At 37.7% G+C, this 21937-nt stretch overlaps 1 protein-coding gene across 1 annotated transcript in view; it reads left to right on the top strand.

The window, feature by feature from the left end:
• MCM9 (minichromosome maintenance 9 homologous recombination repair factor) overlaps positions 1-21937 on the top strand; it is a 111919-nt gene that overhangs the window by 2940 nt on the left and 87042 nt on the right. Inside the window, exons 2-6 of the mRNA XM_043592212.1 lie at positions 699-1017; positions 10116-10432; positions 11880-11961; positions 16775-16975; positions 20627-20752. Of these exons, the coding sequence (XP_043448147.1) occupies positions 714-1017; positions 10116-10432; positions 11880-11961; positions 16775-16975; positions 20627-20752 (1030 nt within the window). The 5' untranslated portion in view covers positions 699-713. The remainder of the gene's footprint in view (positions 1-698; positions 1018-10115; positions 10433-11879; positions 11962-16774; positions 16976-20626; positions 20753-21937) is intronic.

Here is a 21937-nt window from a genome sequence, read left to right as displayed (position 1 = left end):
AAGAGAGAAGGATACATTATTTATATGAATAAAACCTAGAACCAGGGCACATGCAAAAAAAAACTCTACCAGAAGTAACTTTAGCCAGAAGACTGCTATTTAAGATATACTTGAGAGCAAATGTATATACAAATTGTGGTTAAAGAAAAGGGAAGGCCTTTTACCATAGAGTTAATAAGAGATAGTTTGGGGAAAAGATACAGGAAAGGCTTTGGACCATTTTGGATTTCAGTAATCAGTACCAACATAATTCTTTAGTTAGGTTTAGCTTCACTTTCTCAAAAAATACATTTACTAAGTGACTATAACAAGTAATTCCAATCTAATTAAGATTTTAATTTTTTTTTTTAATTTTTGTTTTTAACCTTTATTTATTTTTGAGACAGAGACAGAGCATGAATGGGGGAGGGTCAGAGAGAGGGAGACAAAGAATCTGAAACAGGCTCCAGGCTCTGAGCTGTCAGCACAGAGCCTGACTCAGGGCTCGAACTCACGGACTGCGAGATCACGACCTGAGCCGAAGTCGGACGCTCAACCGACTGAGCCACCCAGGCGCCCCTTAAGATTTTAATTTGAATAATATTTTGAGTTTATAGTGTGACCCAAAGTCAGGATGATTTACAACCAATCGTTTTTGTTTAACTTGTGTTTAAGTCTGCAATACCAAAGGTATAATACGGTCCTTTCTTTTTCTTTAGTCACCTAGATTCAAGATGAATAGTGATCAAGTTACACTGGTTGGTCAAGTGTTTGAATCCTATGTTTCGGAATACCATAAGAATGATATTCTTCTAATCTTGAAGGAAAGAGATGAAGATGCTCATTACCCAGTTGTGGTTAATGCCATGACCCTTTTTGAGACCAACATGGAACTTGGGGAGTATTTCAACACATTCCCCAATGAAGTACTAACAGTTTTTGATAGCGCTCTGCGAAGATCAGCCTTGACAATTCTCCAGTCCCTTTCTCAGCCTGAGGGTGCCTCTATGAAGCAGAATCTTCATGCCAGGATATCAGGTGAATCACTTAAGGATTTTACTGCCATGTTATCCTCTAGGAACATTTTGAGAAATCCCAACACATACTAAATTCAGAGCACTAAGAATTAAATAAGAACATCAGTTGATCTTTATACTTAAAAATATATCTATTGTGTAGTTGATGGTCAGTTTCAGAGCAGAATATTGATTTTATACTGGATATTAGAAGGCTGGGGTACTAGCCATTCCATTCAAGGGGAAAGAGAATGTGTGGAGACAACAGTATGGTAGTGTGCACATATATACATGTGGATATGTGTGTATAAAATTATAATTCAAAGCAGCCTTACGAGCTTATGTGACTGCTAACAAAAGAATTGATAATACAAAGAATTAGAAAAGTAGTAGATTACATCTAGTGATCTTCAAAACTATTTTAGAAAATTTATTATTTTTATATATCAAGTTTACCACTATACTGGCCACCCATTAGGCACTCAACTTTTGTTGAATGAATGGCAGATTAAGTATCTTAATTTTTAAGAATCAGCCCCTGGTGGCAAAGCTGTATCTTTGAATCACTGTAGTCTGTGATTAAGCTGGAGAACACACGTACCATTTGTTTAAAAATAAGTACTTTATAGTACATTTCAAAAAGGTGGGGATTTATAATCAACAAAAATGCTTGCTGTGATTGGAAAGAGATGAGTCAGTATGGTAGAAATCTTTGGAGAAAATAAGATTTCCCCCAAGGAGCATGCATTTGATTTAATTGAAAAAAATAGTATTTTATCTAGAATAAAATTATGAATATTATACATCTTTATGCATCAGCACACTAGATAATCTCTTGGTAGGTTCAAGAACAAATGTTTCCTTATAATAATGTTGCGAAAAGATTGTTAGAAGAGGCTTTAATGTTACTGAAATATATTTAGGAATGGTTTTAGGCTGTCCTTACATTCAGATGTTTTTCCATGCTCAGTTTAAATACCAAAATTTTGTCTGCCTAGGTGGGTGACCCTATTGGTTTCTGATAAATTAGCCTGTTGTTTTTTGGTTTTTTTTTTTTCTAGTTCTCTGAAAAAGTAAATTGCAAATTATGTTACTACCATGGTAGCATTCCTTCTACAAACGTATCATGTGTAGGCATTTGCTAGTCTCTTGGGAAACCATAATACTATGGTATAGCTCCTCATCTAAAGGAGTTCAAGGCTGTAGAGGAGATAGCTGTATAGTCAAATATTCACCAAATGGTGTCTGTATGCTCAAAGATACATGCCTAAGTACATATTAAACATAATTGTAAAGGAGTTTAATGGCAGCTATTATGTTATGTGATGCATGCCTCATTTAAGGTGTGTGCAAGATATATTAGTTCATAGAACAGGGAGCGAATTCTCAGAGATTCACTGGAGATTTCAAGAGGAGAAGGTAAGGCAAGGATAGAGGTGTCCCAAGCAGAATGAACCAGAGATGGAAATAGAGTGGTTTTAAGTATATTGCGGCTTCATCTTGGACTCCAGGCAAGGCATTTGATTATGAAAACATAGGTTGCCTCTGTGGTTCAGACTCCTTAGGAACCTAAGACATTTTCCAGTTTGTTTTTCTAGGATATGCATTGCTCTTTATCTTCTGGGATTTTTATTAGCCTACAGTTTACTTGCTATTTCCAGTGGTTTTGATGAAAGGTCTCCTAATACAAAGATAACATCAAAGTAAATGAGAAGGAAAAAATAGCATTCAGTGTTATTTAAAGTAGTGGTTCCCAAACATTTATGGCAATTGGAATCAACTGTAGGGCTTGTTAAAGCACTGATTGCGGGGCGCCTGGGTGGCGCAGTCGGTTAAGCGTCCGACTTCAGCCAGGTCAGGATCTCGTGGCCGGTGAGTTCGAGCCCCGCGTCAGGCTCTGGGCTGATGGCTCAGAGCCTGGAGCCTGTTTCCGATTCTGTGTCTCCCTCTCTCTCTGCCCCTCCCCCGATCATGCTCTGTCTCTCCCTGTCCCAAAAATGAATAAATGTTGAAAAAAAAAAAAATTAAAAAAAAAAAATCGCTGATTGCTAGGCCACACCCACAGAGTTTCTAATTGAGGAGGTCTGGCCTGGGGCCCAAGAATTTACATTTCTAACAGATCCCAGGTGATGCTGATGCTACTGTTTGGGGAACTGCAAGCTGAAAACCAGGGACCTGAAGTAATTGATATGGACTTCTCTCTTGCACAGAGAGGGACCTATTGCTGTCTATTTCCAAAATTTCTTTTTGTTCTTTCTCACTGAATTCGTCAGAGAATGGTAAAGGTTTTTGTGTTACTTAGTAACACATACAGATACATATGTTATACCTAACTTGTATAGTTACTTGGTAACATATATAGTAAGACAGGAAGATGAAAATAAATTGTCATTTCTGTCCAAACACCATCTCTTAGCATCTTTTTAGCACTAAGATTTTGCTTGTGTATGGTCAGTTTGGCTTAACATCATATTGCCTTTATAAGTTTATTTAAAAATTATAATCTGTAATGAAAAGAATCTGAAGATGAAATATACTCACCTTTATTATCTTCTTCTTAAAATAATAGTTACTTTACTATACAAAATAACCACTTAATCTGCCATATTTTGAACAAATTTGCTCAGAATTTCTAAAAAAAAGCAAACAGGCACCATATACATGATTCAGTAAATGTAAACTGCTCTTTTGTTTCCGATGTAAGAACATTAAAGATTACGTATTGCCCGGTATTATAAAAGTATAGAAGATAATTGAAAGCTAATTTTCTTAGAAAATTTAGTTGTAATCTTTACATAGTTTTTTCTTCAGAGATGTTGTAATTGTGTTAGACATAGCTGTAGGAAATTCACTCATCCTGGCTACACTTGTAGAGGAATACAGAAAAGGTTGGGTTGGCATATGCGGGATGCTTAGAAGTGAGCCCTGCTTCCCTCTAATATTCCCTGTGTAGTATCTCTCCAGTACATCTCCTTATGCTGACTGAAATAAAACCAGTTTGTGTAGACTTATCATGAGGCCTGGGTTATCATTTACAAGGAATGGAAGGTGTCTCTGGATTCTTCCTTTTTACTCTTCCTGACGGAAGATTTCTCTAGACATGAAAGGCATTGTTTATATAATGGTGCATTCATTTGACCATTTTGCTTACATATTCCATTTGTGTGAGTGTGCATGTGTTAGCCTGGACTTAGGGAAATTTTCTTGTGGAAGCGAAAACGCGAATGCAGTCTTCACGGCTGAGTGAACTGGGGAGAGTTTGCCAGACCAAGTAAAGTGCCTAAGGAAAGGCACAGAGGTAAGAAGCCCTTGTATGCACCACAAAATTCAAGCGTTTTGTTCTGGACTGGGAGATTTGAGGCCATATATGGTAAAGGTGAGGCAAGAGAGAGAGAGGGAAAGCCCATTCCCCCTTCTCTTCTATTCACTAATTTTCTCCTTATTGAAAAGTGCTTATTAAAGCACTGGGTTGGGCACAGGGGTGTGAAAAGGATCTCAAGAAGTGACTGTCCCCTCCACATATAGAATGGTTAAGAAACAACGCAGAGCAATAGGAGATTAAGACCCTAAATGAGTGGTACAGTCAGTAAGTGATTATGAATGTCACTGTCATGTTGTTACAGCATTTGGAAGAGATCGTCTTGAATGTGATGTAGGACCAGGGGCCCGAGTAGGACATGCTAGAGGTTAGGGCATTACTGTTAAATTAGAGGAGGGGAGGGAAATTTAGTGACTGTTGCCACAGTGTAAGTTCCTTCTGTTCTTAGAGGGAATCGTATGCAAGTCAGTAGAATTATGGGATGGAAGATTTAAGTCAGTTCTTCAGGGTTAAATGTTGAGAAAGATATGGACCCTCTCCAGCAGGTGCAGGTATGTGTATATACATAACATTTTGCCTGAATTTCAAGAAGTTTAGAGCTTTCCTGAAGTCCAGCCATGTCCCCTAATCCAGAACCTTGATTTACGTGAGGTCAGTTAGGATGTTGTAAGTGACCAAGGTAGGGAGGTGGGTAAACCATATGCTATGAAGTCAGTCACCAGGTCAGGCCAAACCCCCCCGGGGAGCATGGAATCTGTGGGAGTGTGGTAGGGGGTGAGAGGGATGACCGTGAATCCTTTTTGGCAGTTATATCTGAATTTTCTCTCTCGGGTTTTGCTCATTTTGTAGAAGGAAAAAGACTTGTCTTTCAACTCTGTGTCCCCCTTCATTCTCCATGCACTCTTCCTTTTCACAAGTAAATGTTCTGACAGAATTCATTCCTTCTTCCGTTCATCCTTTTACTTTCTTTACTTTTACTTCCACCACACAGGAGCCACCCTCACCAGCCTTGCTAGTGACAGTCTCATGGTCAAACTGAGGGTCACTTTTCAGTATTTCTCTTCCTTTATTTCCCTGCTGGGTTTGGTACAGTTGACTCCTCCCACCTTACGAAATTCCAGCCTTGGTCCCACTTGGCAGCACCCTCTTGCCCTTTCCTTTCTCTCTGGCTGTGGCCTCTCTCCTTCCTCTTTGGAGCCTCTTCCTTTACCTGAACCGTACGTGCTAGGTTCAGATGTGGCCGTATTCTCCTGGATCCTGCACTCTAATAGGGTGGCCCCTGTTTCTGGACCTGAGCTTCAGCTGCCACCTACGTAGAAACAAATACCACCTCTACATTTTTTCTCAATTTTAGCCAAAATCTGTCTCTCAAGCTCTGTATCCAGATATCACCATGCTTATCAGAGGTTTCACACTAGATATTTTCTTGCTAATTCAGTGTATCAAAAAGTGTACTTAGGATTTTTCTCTACTCTGTCCCACTCCAAGTGAAAATGGTATTTCCTTATTTATTCTTTCAGTAGATATTTACTGTTTGATTACTGTGTGCCTTGCAGAATTCCCTGTTAAGGGAACCAGAGAACTGGGAGTCACTCTACATTTCACCTTCTTCCTGATCCCTTATCTCTACATATCTCAAAGTCAACATAGTATCCTTAATATCTCTCCTATCTACCCCCTCCTTCCTAGTCTTGCCATTCATCTTTCTTTCAAGTATATTTTGAACATTTACTGTTTAGAAAGCATGGTGAATAAAATCTACCTCTGTCCTGTTCCTGTGGAATTTATATTCAAGTGTGGAAGCATAATAATTATTTTATTTAAATTGCAATAAGTGGAATGAAAGAGAGGAACAGTGTGTTAAAGCTCATAAAAAAGAAAATTCAACCTGAGGTGGGTTAAGGAAAGATTTTATTTAGAAAAGGATATTTAAGCTGATCTTTTAAGGAGGAAAAATGAAAATATCACGTATAAGAACTAACATTTGAATAGTGTTTGCTCGGGGCACCTGAGTAACTCAGTGGATTAAGCATCCAACTTTGACTCAGGTCATGATCTCACAGTTTGTGGGTTTGAGCCCCCTGTAGGGCTCTGTGCTGACAGCTCAGAGCCTACAGCCTGCTTCGGATTCTGTGTCTCCCTGTCTCTATGCCCCTCCCCTGCTCACACTCTGTCTCTCAAAAATAAATAATAAATAGTGTTTGCTATATGCAAGGTACTGTCCTAAGAAACGTCACATATATGAATTACGTTAGTCTTATGACCCTGTGAGGTAGGTTTTGTTGTTATTGCCATTTTACAGAAGGGAAATCTGAAAGGTTATATAATTTGGGCCAAGATCACACAGCTAGTAGGTAATAGAGCTGTGACTTAAACCCATGTAGTCTGATTCCAGAATCTGTTTTCTCAACTTCTGTATTGCTTCTTAGTGTGGACTCTTTTGAGGATCAGAGTTGGGAGGAGAGTGTTGAGGCAAAGGGGACACTATATGTGAATGTTTGAGTGCTTAGAGGGCTTGGTATGAGAGGAAAGCCTTGTAGTCCAGTCCAGACTTGGTTCCTTATTCTTAGATCTGTGGGCAGCCATGGAAAGGTTATAAGAAGAGGAGATTTGGACTTAGGCGTTCTTTATTTCTTTCCTGGATTACTGTAGAAGCAATGGAGGGTATGATGTTTTATTCTTCTATTCTAAGGTGCTATTTACAGTAAGATACTGTCAAATTAAAGATTGCTTTCTAGGAGAAAACTATAATAAAATTACATTTACTTTTGTTTTCAGACCAAAATTTGTTTGTAAGCCAGAAATAGCAAATATCTATCTAAATAACTATGTAAGACTTCATCAGCTACATGTGACGTTAGCATATGAAATATCCAAAGAGTCTGATAAATTATACTGGGCAGTCTATAGTTTTCCTCGGTATTCTGCAGTTATGAAAGAAATCAGAGTGATACAACACTTCCCATAACTAGTTCTTGTGATCTTAGTTTTCCTTCTGTATCTCTCCTAGAGTTTTAATATATTGATATTAAATATATTGATAGTTTTAATATATTGATAATATAATTTATACTGAGCAGTTTGCATCTGAAGCAGAACTAGAATGAGTAGAAATAGGATGCAAAATGATATCTTTTAGGGGCCATGGAAGAGAGAATGGATACTAAAAAAATCTAAGGAGTTATTAAAATGAGTTTTCTTAATCCATTTTTTCTATTCTTTTTACCTTGCTCATAATTGTTGGTAGATTTTGTTTACACTTCATGAAGGAAATTGGATTAATAATCCTATTTCCCACTTGAATAATACTATTTTCCTGTCCTCTGTATACTTACATTAGAGAATACTAGTGACTTTTTGCAAACACAGAAATAACACTATTTCAAAAAATATATTTAACCATATGACCCAGCAATTCCACTCCTAGGTATATGCCCAAGAAAATTGAAAACAGATAAACAGAAACTTGCACATTAATGTTTGTAGCAGTATTATAATAGCCCGAAAGTGTAAACAACCCAAATGTTTATCATTTGATGAATGGATAAACAAAATGTGGTATAGCCATACAATGGAATATTTAGCCATAAAAGGTAATGAAGTACAGATACATGTTACAACATAAATGAGTCTTGGAAATACTATGCTTAAGTGAAAGAAGTGACACGCAAAAGGCCACTTATTTATGATTCCATTTATATGGAATATCCAGAGTAGATTTACCATAGAGACAGCAGCTTAGTGGTTGACAGAGGCTAGGGGTAAGGGAATGGGGAGTGATTGCTAATGGGTACAGGCTTTCTTTTTGAAGTGATAAAAATATTCTAGAATTAGATAGTGGTGATGGTTGTACAACTTTGTGAATATGCTAATAACCACTGAATTATACACTTTAAAAGAGTAAATGTGAGTTTTATTCTTTATCTTTATCTCAGTTTTGAAAAAAGTATTCATGTGGGGAGCAAAACAAAAGTAACTGAGAATCTGTAAAGCAGTGTTAAGGGTTGCCATAATATACATTCATTCCAGTTAAGGCCAAATAAGAAGGGAAATCTCCACGTAGTCATTTCTTTCTTAACATTAGGGTATAAACTAAAAAAGGACATGATACTTCCAAAATGTAAGCAACGTAGACATGAGAACAAGACCTGTTTTAAATGAGAAGCTTTGGTTGTTGGTATGGCTTTTACCTGGTTGTAACTAGAAATATCTGTATGTTCTTGGTAGCTCGACATTTAGCTATACACAGCTGAATTAACAGATGCCTGAAATCAACAATGAGAAATAGCATGCATATTTTTTTTAATGGATAAAATACCTACTTTGATCCAGCTCCAACTTCTCTGTCTATTCCTGCCCATAGAATAGCACACTTGTCAGCTCTGGGGTCAGCCTTGGACAGAAAAAGGAGTTATAGTGGCAAATGTTGGCAGTACCTGCCTTGTTTATACAATATACAGTATACATAGAGTCTCAGCCAGCAGCAGAGAAAATTTAAGTCTATAGAGTTGTAACCTGTAACACCAGATTAATGTAACCTGGTGCCTTAAGCGTACATACAGTTCATATAACTCATTGCCTTTTTTGTTGTTGTTGTTAATTTCATACTTCCCGAACTACCTCATTATTATCATCAATTGGCTTTCAGAGTAGATCTGTCAACAGGGAGAAAGTGTGCTGACCATAGAAACCTAAAGCATAATCATAGCTATTACGGTTATTTCTCATGACTTGACAAATCCTATAGATCCATCTTCAGTGTGCACATTTTCCAGATTTCAGAGCTCCTGAATTCTGAAGACCATTGGGCATGAACCAGTGGACCATTGGGCATGAACCAGTGTAACAAATGCTACCTTGGTAAACCTGTTAGAAGGCAGTCTGTTAGAAGGCAGCCTTTGACCATCACAGCTAGCATCTCTCTACTCCAGTGATGTATGGCAGCCAAACATAGAATGGGTCTTTCTGCCTAAGAATTTTCCTTGGCATTTTGAATCTTTTAAGCTGCCTGTTGATTAATGGTGAAAAACACAAGTTTTTTAAAGGATAAACCGATGCTGTAGGTAAACCTTGAGGTAATTCAAGGCTTGGAAACAGATTTGTGTGTTAATAAATTCTGAACCTAACGAAAAAAGGCAGTACCCTTCTAACACTGTAGGACTCTGGTCATTATGCTGCCTTCCCCTTATCACTCAGCTTTGTGGTTTACTCGGTCATCTATTGATTTTATGTGTCACAGGTGGTAGTATATTCTTTACTGAATGAGGTTATAATTACATAATGTATTTAGATTCTACTGAGATAGCCCTCTTATGAGAATCAATCCTTTTTTTAAAATCCTGGTTATTATGTCATCTGGATATGTACTTTTAAACTTTTTTTTTTTCAACGTTTATTTATTTTTGGGACAGAGAGAGACAGAGCATGAACGGGCGAGGGGCAGACACAGATTCAGAAACAGGCTCCAGGCTCTGAGCCATCTGCCCAGAGCCTGACGCGGGGCTCGAACTCACGGACCGCGAGATCGTGACCTGGCTGAAGTCGGACGCTTAACCGACTGCGCCACCCAGGCGCCCCTGGATATGTACTTTTAAAAAGAGTCCACTGATCATTGTTATTTAAAATGATCTTTTTCTGTTTTCTTAATTGAATTGATCTGATTTTTTTCTGAAGTAAAACTCAAAATTTTTTTTTCTGAAGTTATACCTTCTACTCCAGGAAATATGAGAGGAATATATTCCATAGAGTCAAATCCCAAGACATAAGTTGATGGTGGTTTTTTTGTTGTTTTTCTCCATTAGGGTTGCCCGTTTGTCCTGAGCTGGTGAGGGAGCACATCCCTAAAACCAAGGATGTGGGACACTTTTTATCTGTCACTGGGACAGTGATTCGAACAAGTGTGGTGAAGATCCTGGAGTTTGAGCGGGATTACATGTGTAACAAATGCAAGCATGTATTTGTGGTCAAGGCTGACTTTGAGCTGTACTATACCTTCTGCCGGCCGTCCTCCTGTCCCAGCTCGGAAAGCTGTGATTCTTCAAAATTCACTTGCCTCTCAGGCTTATCTTCATCTCCAACCAGGTGTAGAGATTATCAGGAAATCAAAATTCAAGAGCAGGTAAATGATCAAAGAAATGAGAGAAATCACAACTTTGAAGAAGGTTTTTTTTTTTTTTTTCAGCAGTGGTCAAATTACCAAGAGTGGGGAACACATGAAGGATTACAAATGGGATTTGTGTTATCACACAGTATGGTTGCACATGTACCAGGATATAGTCTTTAGAGACCATGCAGTAATCATCTCTGTATAGAGAGCATTGGTATATGGCACCCAAACATGAGAATGGCCCTTTCTGCCTAAGAATTTTCTTTGGCATTTTGTAGCTTTTAAGCTGCCTGTTGATTAATGGTGAAAACATAAGTTTTTTAAAGGGTAAAATGATGTTGTAGGTAAACCTTGAGGTAATTCAAGGCTTGGAAACAGATTTGTGTGTTAATAAATTCTGAACCTAACTAACAAAGGCAGTAGCCTTCTAACACTGTAGGACTCTGGTCATTATGCTGCCTTCCCTTTATCACTCAGCTTTGTGGTTTACTCGGTCATCTATTGATTTTATGTGTCGCAGGTGGTAGTATATTTAACATAATTAATAATTATGTTAAAATTAAGGGAATATTTAAGAAGTTCAAACTAGTTGTATTTAAGGGATAGGAGAAAAATTAAATGGTTTTAAGTGGTTGTTAAACATTGGAGTATTCAGGATTTGAGGTTTAGGCCCAATTTTATTTGCTGTGTCAAATGAGGTATATATACATAGACACTCTTTAATATGGGACAGTGTGCCAGGTTTTCCTTGCCGCTGAAACACAAAGGTATATTCAGTGTCAAGGATTCAAACTCCTGTCTTTCTATATACCATTCTTAACATGTGACCTCTATTAGGGTTCTCTATAATCTAAGATGGTAGTTACAACTCTTTCACCACTGTATACTAGTCAGCAGGAAAAGGGAGGGACGGGTAACAGCACCAGCCAAGTCTCCGTTCAAGTTGACCTCTTTGAAGTCTAAGGCATGTCTACTCATTTCATTGGCCAGAGCTTAGCCATATGACCATATTCCATGTGCAGGGGAGCCTAGGAAATAGTCTTTTTACTGGGTACATGTCCATGTGAAATAAAACCAGAGTTTTGTCACTAAGGAATGATCAAAGGAACAGAGTGATTTGCCCAGGTCTTAGGACTAAAGGTCAGGAAAGAACTGCATGTCTTTTGTAGGTAAATAACTTTGGTATTATGTTTAATAGGTGGAGCATGTATTTATTTTGAGCATTCACAAGGTAGATTATATTTGGAGACATTTTCCATATTGGTGTTTTTATTTTACTCTAGTGAGTTTATAAACAGATAGTAGGTACAATTTTCAAGAAAACTTTATAAATCCCCATCACAATTAAATTGTATGATAATACCAGGGAAATAGAAACAGTAATTCAAGAACTGCTAGGCTTCTGAATACTTAGCATGTATTTAAGCATACTTAGTATGTGTTTCCTTTTCCTTGCTAGGTTCAAAGGCTATCTGTTGGAAGTATTCCACGATCTATGAAGGTTATCCTGGAAGATGACCTAGTAGACAGTTGTAAATCTGGTAAGAATTTTTGCTGGCTTTTATAAGAGGTCCTAAAATATTGACTAGGAAAAAGCCATTTTTTATTTCCACCTGAACACTGCGAAGTTCAGTGTGGAGGCTTAATTGCTCACCTTGAGAACAGAAACTGGCATGGAGGTGGGAGGTGATACACAGCAGGAAAAAAGCTATAGCTTAGTCCAGTCCAGCCACTGTTTTATAAATGAAGAATCTGACTTGCCCAAGGTCACATGGAGAGTTAAGTGGCAGAACTAGAACATGAACCCAGATCCACTGACTTTTCGTCCAGGAGTCTCTTCAGCCCATTCTTGCTTAACAGTAGCAAATTGTAGTGGCTTTAGTGGATCAGACAGTATGACTCTGTCAGATACTACTGTACTCTTACTGGTATCTAGAAGAAAGGAGGTGATTGTTCCTCTCTCCTCTGTGCTGGTGACACCACAGTAGGAGTCACATTGATTTTGTCCTCTGAGGGTTCTTGGTGTTTCCGTTGGCCACTTGCCCAAATTGAGAAGGAATTTGAAACCATGCTGAAAGAACTGTGGGTGTTTAGCATGAAGAAGCCTTAGGAAGGACGTGACAGCTCACTTTTCGTTAATTGGAAAGCTGTCATACAGAAATAGAATTATAGTTAGAGGAGATTACTATTGAGTTTGAGCAGTCTGAAGCTCCAGGAAGGTAGATTTTATCAGACGATGGTTTCTTTTCTCAGTGACAGTCAAGCAGAGGGTGTACAACATCTGTTAGTGACTTAGGCCTCATGATGGCCATTGATCTGGTTGATCTGAAGTGTTCCAGGCAAATCAAAGACAACCTCAGAGCTATTCTGGAAATTGGAGGACTTCACAGGGGTTGTTGCGATGTCATTCTTGGTTATATTTTGATCTTGAGGCTAACCAGACAGCTCCTAAGCTCTTTTTTGCCCCATCTGAAATCATCTTGCCCCTCTTATTCTGCTCAATGGGGAGCCTGGGAAGAATCAAACTTAAACATATTAGTGGGAGGGCAAGGATTAATACTGGCCCACATGTGTAGAATGGAAGTGTTCTACATTAAAATTTAAAATTACTGTATTTACAAAAAAAAATGGTAGGGAAGAGTTTTATTGGAAAAATTAAGATGTTAGGAGGTTTTGTAAGTCAGTATTGCTCAAGAGAGTAAATATTATTTTCTTTAGTAACTACATTTAAGTATCATGAGATGTTCTTAATAAAATTTGATATGTTTTTTTAAACAAATGTATTATTCTACATATGTAATGCAAAAAGAAAGAAGGAGAATAAAGGGGATTGTTTTCAGCTGTTAGTAGGGGCTAGGGCTGTAAAATTTACATGGCCCTGTCAGCTAAAGGTAGAGATCTCAGAAGCAGACTGCATTCAAATGTATAATCTAACAGTTTTAATCAAAACCTTTTTCTCTAACCGAAGTAACTGATGTTTTCTGTATTTTGGCACCAGTATCCTTATCTATCCTAATCCCTCACTGTCTCTTCTTCCCAGAACTGACAGGCACTAAAATCTCTAGTATACAGTTTAAAAGTCTTTTGGACTTACAGACTTTCAATCCCAAAAAAAGGTTGTCCTAGTCAGCTTCTCTGAGGCTTCTCCTTCCAGCCCTAGAAAAGGCAGGTGGCAACCTGTCTCCCTAAAAGTCAGCAGCTCTGCTCCCTACACACATTCCTAGGCCTTGACCAGACTTTTGCCTGTGAGAACGACACAAGATTATTCTTTCTCTTTCCTCTTCTTATTCCAAATAACTTAAAAACTGTTGCTTTTACTGTTTGCCTAGCGATTTCCACTTGCTATTTAACATTTAAGTTACATTGAAAGTGGGCCAAAAAATGGAAATGGTTGGTAAACCTTAGCCTGGTGTCAAAAATTGTTTCTTGATTCACCTCAACATTCCCTGCTTTAAGTATTTCCTGTTCTCACTCATACCTTAATCTTACTCACCCTTAATCTCAATAGAAAACATATAACACAAGTGTATCCCCTGGACAGAAACAAGTATATCTGACCTCTTATTCCACATCCTTGTTCTCCCCTACCAGACAGATCAAAAGTGCTTCATTTCTGCAAATTCCACCATTTCTCTTTTTCTTTAACCCTAGATATCTCCAGATGCTTCATGTATAAAATATTTACTGAACTGCCATTTCATTAAAATTATAAGGCAAACACTATGGAAATAGAAGAGTTCAGTATCTAGAGTCAAGAATATTTCTTTATTGGGGCACCTGGGTGGCCCAGTCGGTTAAGTGTCTGACTCTTGATTTCGGCTCAGGTCATGATCTCACAGTTTGTGAGTTTAAGTCCCGTGTCAGGCTCCATACCTACAATGCAGAGGAGACTGTTTGGGATATTCTCTCTCCCTCTCTCTCCACGCCCCACCCCAAAATAAATAAATAAATACTTTAAAAACCCTCTTTAAAAAAAAATAAGATGTTTTCATGCAGTTCATCTAAACTGAATTCTTTCTGCCCTGAAAAAACCTGAAGCTATTTTTCTTTCACATGTCACTAACAATAATGGATGGAAGCAGTCTGTCAGCAGCTCTTTTTTCATTTATCCATAGCTACAAATCTCTGTGGGAATGAAAAGATATATGGCATAATCCTTGCCCTTGAGGAATATACAGTCTGGTTGGGAACCCCAGATTGACACATGCAGAGTAATAAAGTTGGAGTTTGTGTCCTGAGAACTGCCAGTGCAGTGGGAGGTCAGACATGGGTCTGGTTGGGGGTGGCTGCAGTGGGAAATAAGCTGCAGAAGACAGCGGCACAAAGAGCTGGGATTATAGAAAGTAAGAGCTTGAGCCTCCTGACAATAACACTGTTTGTAATTTTTATTGTGGGAAAACTTAAGTATAATAACAAGGTTTCGTATAATAATAGCTAATATTTGCCAGTTGAGCACTTCCTGTATTTTAGATATTGTATGAAGTAATTTATAAACGTTATCTAACTTAATTTTCACTGTTGTTCTGAGATATAAATGTAACTATTCCCATTTTTCTAGGTCAAAATATAGGCTCAGCAAAGTTAGGTAATTTGCCCAAGGACATAGCCAGTGAGTGGTGGAGCTGGAATTTGAATCCAAATTGGGCAAAATCAGTGCTCTTGGCCGTTCTTCAGTATTCCACATTTTCCACATTGTCACTGCTTAGTGAAATCGGGTTACTTATGGGTGCAGTATCTAAAAGTTAAGTTCCTTGTTTGACTAATTTAGGAACAATCTAAGCATAATCTATTAAAATGACCACAGTAAAGGACTGTTCCAAGTGCTCATACAAAGTTGCCCCAGTCATTTTCATCTAAAAATTGAGGGAAGACAGTATAGTAAATGATCATTTCTTGACTGGGTTTGAAAAACATCCAAGCCGTGGTTTAGGAAGGCTCTTGAAAATGTGTTTTCACCATTTATTATGAAGTTGCCTTTGGCTAGAAATATGCTCTCTATTCTGTAATTGCTGCTACCAGTTCCATGCATTTAGCATTTACAGAACATTTTTCTTCAGAAAATCAAAAGCTCTGCAGATTACACATTACACATTGAAATTTAGAGAGTAAAAGGCATTTTGCATGAGCAAATACCGTATATTTGACACAGGCTTAGATATGAAGACTTGCCAGTTAGTTCAGAGACACTATTTGTTGAGCAAGTTATAAATACCACCAGATTGGTTTGGGGTATGTCCAACATCTTATATTCAACAAGATTTTGAGGACTAGGATTATCTTCTATTCTTCTGGTCCCCTTTTCTCCAGTACCAGAATACTGAATTCCAACCATTCATTCATGTATACCTGTTAATTGATGCATTGAATTGTATGTAATAATCCAGATGTCAGTGTTTGGAGAATGTGCCTATCAACTACCCAAGGCCTGTTAGGAATATCTGTAAAAGTTTAATATTCTTCTCACCAGGAATGGGAGAGTTTCCTCAGGTGGGAAGGAACCAACCAAGAAGGAATAAGCAGGGTTGTATCTTGTGTTTTCATAGTTTAGGGAAAAGGGCTTTGAAGTGTGTAACAGTAATATCCTCATTTCTTAGTTCGTTCCTCTTTTTTTTTAAGTCAGTAGGTAAAATATTAATATGGTAAGTAAAAATTAGTATCTAGGAAATTAAAGCTAGTGTTAGTTATCACAAGATTGTCTCCTTTCCTGACACCAGATTGATGATAGTTTCACCTTTTAGCTGCAGTTCCCACCTGTTCTTTAAATGAGAACTATATGGTTAGGGATTCTGAGAAGATGAACATTTTGCCCAATATAATGATGAATAAATCATCCAGTAAACTGTTTTCCCAGTGAAGGGTAATAATTTGGTGTGATTATTATGTAGCAGATTCACAAAAAGAAAAATGCTCACTTTAGCTTTTAGCCATGCAGATACAAGTGCCTGTAAAAAAAAAAAAAAAAGAAGAAGAAAAGAAAGAAAAAAGTACGAAATCTGTGGTGTTCTTTTGGCTTCAAATTGTTTTCTGGATGAGTGTTTACCACTCTAAACTTGGTAGGAAAGTGGTTTATTTCTTTCTCTTTTTAAAAAATTTTTATTTATATTGAGAAAGAGTGGGGGAAAAGAGAACATCCTAAGCAGGCTTTACGCTCAGCAGGGGCTCAATACAGTGCGGGAACTCGGGACTGTGAGATCGTGACCTAAGCCAAAATCAGAAGCTGGTCGGACACTTAACCACCTGAGAGTGGTTAACCCAAGAGTGGTTTATTTCTTATTTCTGGTTGTCATGCAAGTCTGTGCCCAGCAAGCAGTGTGGTACTACTGGACTTTGCTGCTATGTGGTGCTCTTTCCTAGGCGATGACCTCACTATTTATGGAGTCGTAATGCAACGGTGGAAGCCCTTCCAGCAAGATGTACGCTGTGAAGTGGAGATAGTCCTGAAAGCCAATTACGTCCAAGTAAATAATGAGCAGTCTACAGGGATCATCATGGATGAGGAGGTCCAAAAGGAATTTGAAGATTTTTGGGAATCCTATAAGAGTGATCCCTTTGCAGGTTTGTGATTAAGGGCATAAAGCTGATAATTATTAATGGCATTTCATTCAGTAGTTAAATATAAAGTCTGTGGTCAGGAGGCAGCCTTACATGCTGCATAACTCAATGGCTGAATTCAAAGGGTAGTAGCATTCGTCAGTACTTCTAGCTATAATTTCCCTTTGAGCTCTTTTCTCGTGTAGTCTTTTCTATTTAGAGATCTTCCTGGAAAATCAAGGCTGAGTTAATTACAAGAAATTTTCCGTTTCTATTCTTTTAGACATCTCTTATACTGCCAGTTTTCTCCCTTTTTCACCAAATACACAGTTCCTCCGTAAGTAGGCAAAACTCACTTTATTATGAATCCTCATCCTAATAAAGCCTTATTTCTTTTCTGATGTACCTTAGATAATTAAGACAACTTCATGCTATTTTAGCTGAAGATTTTTAAATATGCATTAAGTAGAAAGAGATGATGAGAGATAGAAAGATGCAAAAATAAGCTTTGTCATCACTGTAAATACTTATGACTGTGACGTTAAAATATAATTACATTGACTAAAACATCACACAAGCCTTTGGGTTCATAGAGTATTTTTTATTTAAAAATTCCAAAAGTATAAAACACCAATTAAACCTTCAAATGTCTGTTTGCATTCTTCCTTGGGGGCATCTTCTGAGAAAAATAAACTGAAGCCAGTGATAGACTATTTCTAATAAACTTCACCTCAAATCTCATACATATTGATTACTTTATTCTTAAGTCACATACTGGACAGATACCATTTCACAAAATAGAATTCTTATTTGCCTAACTTTAGGCAGTTTGCTTTTGTTTTGTGGGATGATTTTTTTTTTTGCTTCTGCATATAGCATGTAATGTAGTGGCTCCTGATCATTCTTTTACCGGATCTGTACAGAAAGAACTTAAATTCTCCACATTGTGGCTTTAGGAAGCAAGCCCTATAAGAAGTATTTTTAAATGAATTTTTTTAATTTGAAATGGTTTCTTAGGATCAGGTCCTTAAAAAAATCCGTAACTCTTTCTTGGACCACAGTCATTTCTTATTAATCGCAGTGCCACAGCTCAGCTCTTCCTGTAACAGTGAAGGAAGGGCATCATACAGCGCTCTATAACCAGACCATGAGAAGTGATTTGTGCTGGTGATTAAAAAGAGTCTATTTTAATCAGAAGGTTATGGATATACAATTTATTTACTAGATAAGAGGAAGAAGTAAATATAATGACATTGTGAGAAACGGAAGACAGAAAATGAGGCAACATTTTTTTTTAGTCTGAATGGATTCTGCTTAGTTTCCTAAGTACCAGTACACTGTATTTTACCATTTCAAAGTGTATGTGTGCTAGTTGAGGGCATGAAGAGAGGGAAGTGTATCCAGAAGGGTGTCTTCATTTTGCTAGTCTAAAGCCAAAGATTCCCTCGGAGGTGGATCTGCTTCATTAAGACCTCATACTGTGGGTATGGTCTAGGAGGAGCTGAAGGCTTTATTCTAGTCTATAGTAACTTCAGGGATCCTCAAGAGCCTGGTGCTTAGATGCTGGGTAGAAACCAAGATATAGGGATTGGGGTCTCTGGGGCCCAAGCTGAGGTGACTCCGTTATCTTAGATCTAAGAGGTTCTCTTCATCAGGGTAATGGAGAGCCATGCCACAAGAGTGGGGTAATTGGCTGTAGACACACTATTAACATGGTCTAGAACCAGAAATTTGGGAGGGAGATAGGTTTGTGGGTAGTATTCACTGTAATCAATTTTCTTCCATGATTCAGCCATGGGAGCATCTATTGCCATGATTCAAGGAACTTCAGACAACAAATTTAAGGGAATCGTTCTTTCCCTTTATTTTTCTCTGGTACTTCAGACCTGTCTTTATAGTATACCTTTTGTGTTAACTACATTGTGAGGAAATCTTGAGATCAGAAATAAGCACAAATAATACAGGTAATATAACAGTTTAACAGTTAAGTGTGTCAGGCGTTGTTTGTTCTGTGTGCTATACACTTACTGATTCCTTTGATCCTCAACACTTCTATGAGATACCATTATCATCTCCATTTTACAGATAAGGAATAGAAGCAGAGAGGCTAAGAAACTTGCCCAGGTCAGGTGGGTAGTAAGTAATAGCACTGGGATGTGAATCCAGGCATTTGACCCCAGAGCCTGTGCTCCTCACCACCGTGGGATAGGTTTTGCATCAGCACATCAATCACCGAATCCACATTTATTCAGAAGTGGCACTTTAGGTTTTGGTGTAGGAGTCTCCCAGGTCAGTCTGCCTGCTCTGAAACCTACCTGTTGGGGCTATTCCTTCTTTCTTTGTATGTGTAATCTCTAGACTCTGGTCAGAATTTATCTATATGCTATAAGGTCTTGTTTGCTTAGATCTCAAACCTTTCTTCATCTTTTTTCTCTGGGTTTTCTACCTCAGGAAAGGGAGGAATTCCCTCTAGCAGTTAATGAGCCCCCTTCCAGGATTTACTAATTCTGTTTTCTGATCCCCATTTTACTAAAAGGTTTTCTTTCTTCACCATTCCTGCCATCCCAGGTCATATCACCCTACCTTAATTGCCACTGGATCAATTTTGATATGTTACAAAAAGCGGCCTTTGTGTATAGGGCCATAAATTGTGGAGGAAGCCTTTCCTCTCCCTTCATGCTTTGGCAGAAAAGCTTCTGGAACTGGAATAATCAGCTAAAGGAGTACTTACACAATTATTTTCCTCGTCAGAAGACCTACCTCTGAAACAGGAGTACAAACATGGAAATCCTGAAACATACATATTAGTTTCCAGCCTGTAGACATACAGCGTACCATCACGGTAGTGAATTCCACACAAGACAAGCTGAGGACAAGCTTGTTAGGATGTCATAGGTTCTGAGAGCCCCTGCTGGTTGATTATGCCAGTCATCAAATAACATACCTACTTTACTTATAGGTGGGATAGGCAGATTCTCAGATTTGGTGTTTTGACATTTCTCAAAACAGAAACTCAAACGTGATATTCTTTTATTTAAAGCACATGATCAGGAGAATCCAAGACTTCCGGCTTGAATTGCTAGAATTATAGTTTATAATGATCTTTTAAATACTCTGATACCCTTATTCTAGGTAAAACAGACTTTACCAAACTTTTCAGAGTAAATGCTGAATTGACTTCTAGGGTGGATTGATTTTACTTCTCTTACACCTCTGCAGAAACTCCATGAGCCCCAGGTACTTCTTGTATTTAAAGATTACTGGCTCCTACAATCTGACTTCTTGTTTGAGTTCAAGTACCTTCATTTTATTTAGGCAGTGGAGTAGTTTTACTCAAATTACTACACAGAAAGTGTAGTTAAAGGGATAATGTTGGCTTAATAAGGGAGTAAAGGAGATTCCTTTCTGTCCCTTGCAAAGTATGATAAATTCATGGAAACTTAAGCTATGAAAATAAAAAGCAAGGAATGAAAAGCAGACTTTTCATATCATGGCATTAGTAAAAGAAGGCATTTTACAACCAAGTCAAAGTTATTCACTCCTTTTAGGCATTTGGAAATGGTCCTCATGGATCATTTTAGATGGCAGAGTATGTTCATAGGAAGTTGGAAGGGAAATTTCAGATGGGGTTTCTTGAAAACTGTTGGTAATATCTGATCTTGCTGCCTTTCCTAGGAAGGAATGAAATATTGGCCAGCTTGTGCCCTCAAGTTTTTGGGATGTATCTAGTGAAGCTTGCTGTGGCCATGGTGCTGGCTGGTGGGATTCAAAGGACTGATGCTACAGGAACACGGGTCAGAGGTTAGTACCTACTTAAAACGGAGAAATATTAATACATACAAGGTGAGAAGCTAGAATTTTTCTTTGAATAAAAATTGCTTGTTGAGCTTTATTTTCTAACCATAATCTTTCAACCCTAATGACAGTCAGTTGTCTATCTAATACTTCATCGCCAGTATCTGTATATCAAAAGGTAATTTCTAGAATTCCAAAGACTAAAAGAAATCTTTTAAGTTTTTTTGATGAATATATATTTTTGCTCTAACCTATAAGGGTGCCACAAAATAAAATCTTTACATTTTGATTACTATGTTTTCATTGGATCCCCAGTCTTTCTTCAAGAGAAAAAGATTAGAAATAATGCTTTTTAATATCTCCAAGTCAGTGTCTCTCCATCTGTGACTGTCAGTGTTTCTCTCAGACTGCTGCTTGCAATCATCTGCCTGCTGGTTCCCCTTCTGCCGGTAGGTAGCAAATGTGCAGTCTGCCCTGAGGTGCTGCTGGAGGTCACACGTTCAAGCAAAGATTACTCTAAGTATATAATTATGTTCAAATGGCAAAAAGCTCTTTTGCAGCTAACACATTTAACTGACCTGAATCTGGCATAGAGTAGGTGTATTATGGCCCTCACATAGGCCACATGAGAGTCATAATAACCAAAGACTAAAAGGACATTGTTCATATATAAGGCCATTAATAAGAATTCTAAAACCACATGGTACAATATAGGATAGTATAATAACGTGTGTATGTATTCTATGTTTTGATCACCTACTATTTGCAAGGCACTCTGCTAAATGTGGAGCTTAAATAGGGAGTTTCCTATTAATATATTTAGGAAATACTTGAATATTTCTGAATAAATTTTTTTGATCACTGAGACAGTACATTCCACAGGGTAGTCACATACTCATTTATGTTACATTTGAAAATAAGTACTTTGAGATATTAAAATTTTCATTAAATGAAAACATCTTCACTTAACTGTTGTAATCATAAGTGATACTTATAAAGCACTTATAAAGTCTTGAACACTTAAAAATATTTAAATAAAAATGGAATAAAATACCTGTATGGCTTGTATGGAAAGATTTAATCGAGTAGTTTGTTATTTAAAAATAGATTAAATAAAATCAGCAACTTTAGAAGCCAAAAATGTCTTAAATGTCAAACATACGCCTAAACATCTGGAAATAGCACAAAGTC

This window comes from Prionailurus bengalensis, chromosome B2 (assembly GCF_016509475.1).
Source record: "Prionailurus bengalensis isolate Pbe53 chromosome B2, Fcat_Pben_1.1_paternal_pri, whole genome shotgun sequence".
NCBI classification, from domain to species: Eukaryota; Metazoa; Chordata; class Mammalia; order Carnivora; family Felidae; genus Prionailurus; species Prionailurus bengalensis.
This window is presented reverse-complemented; position numbering and strand designations above follow the sequence as displayed.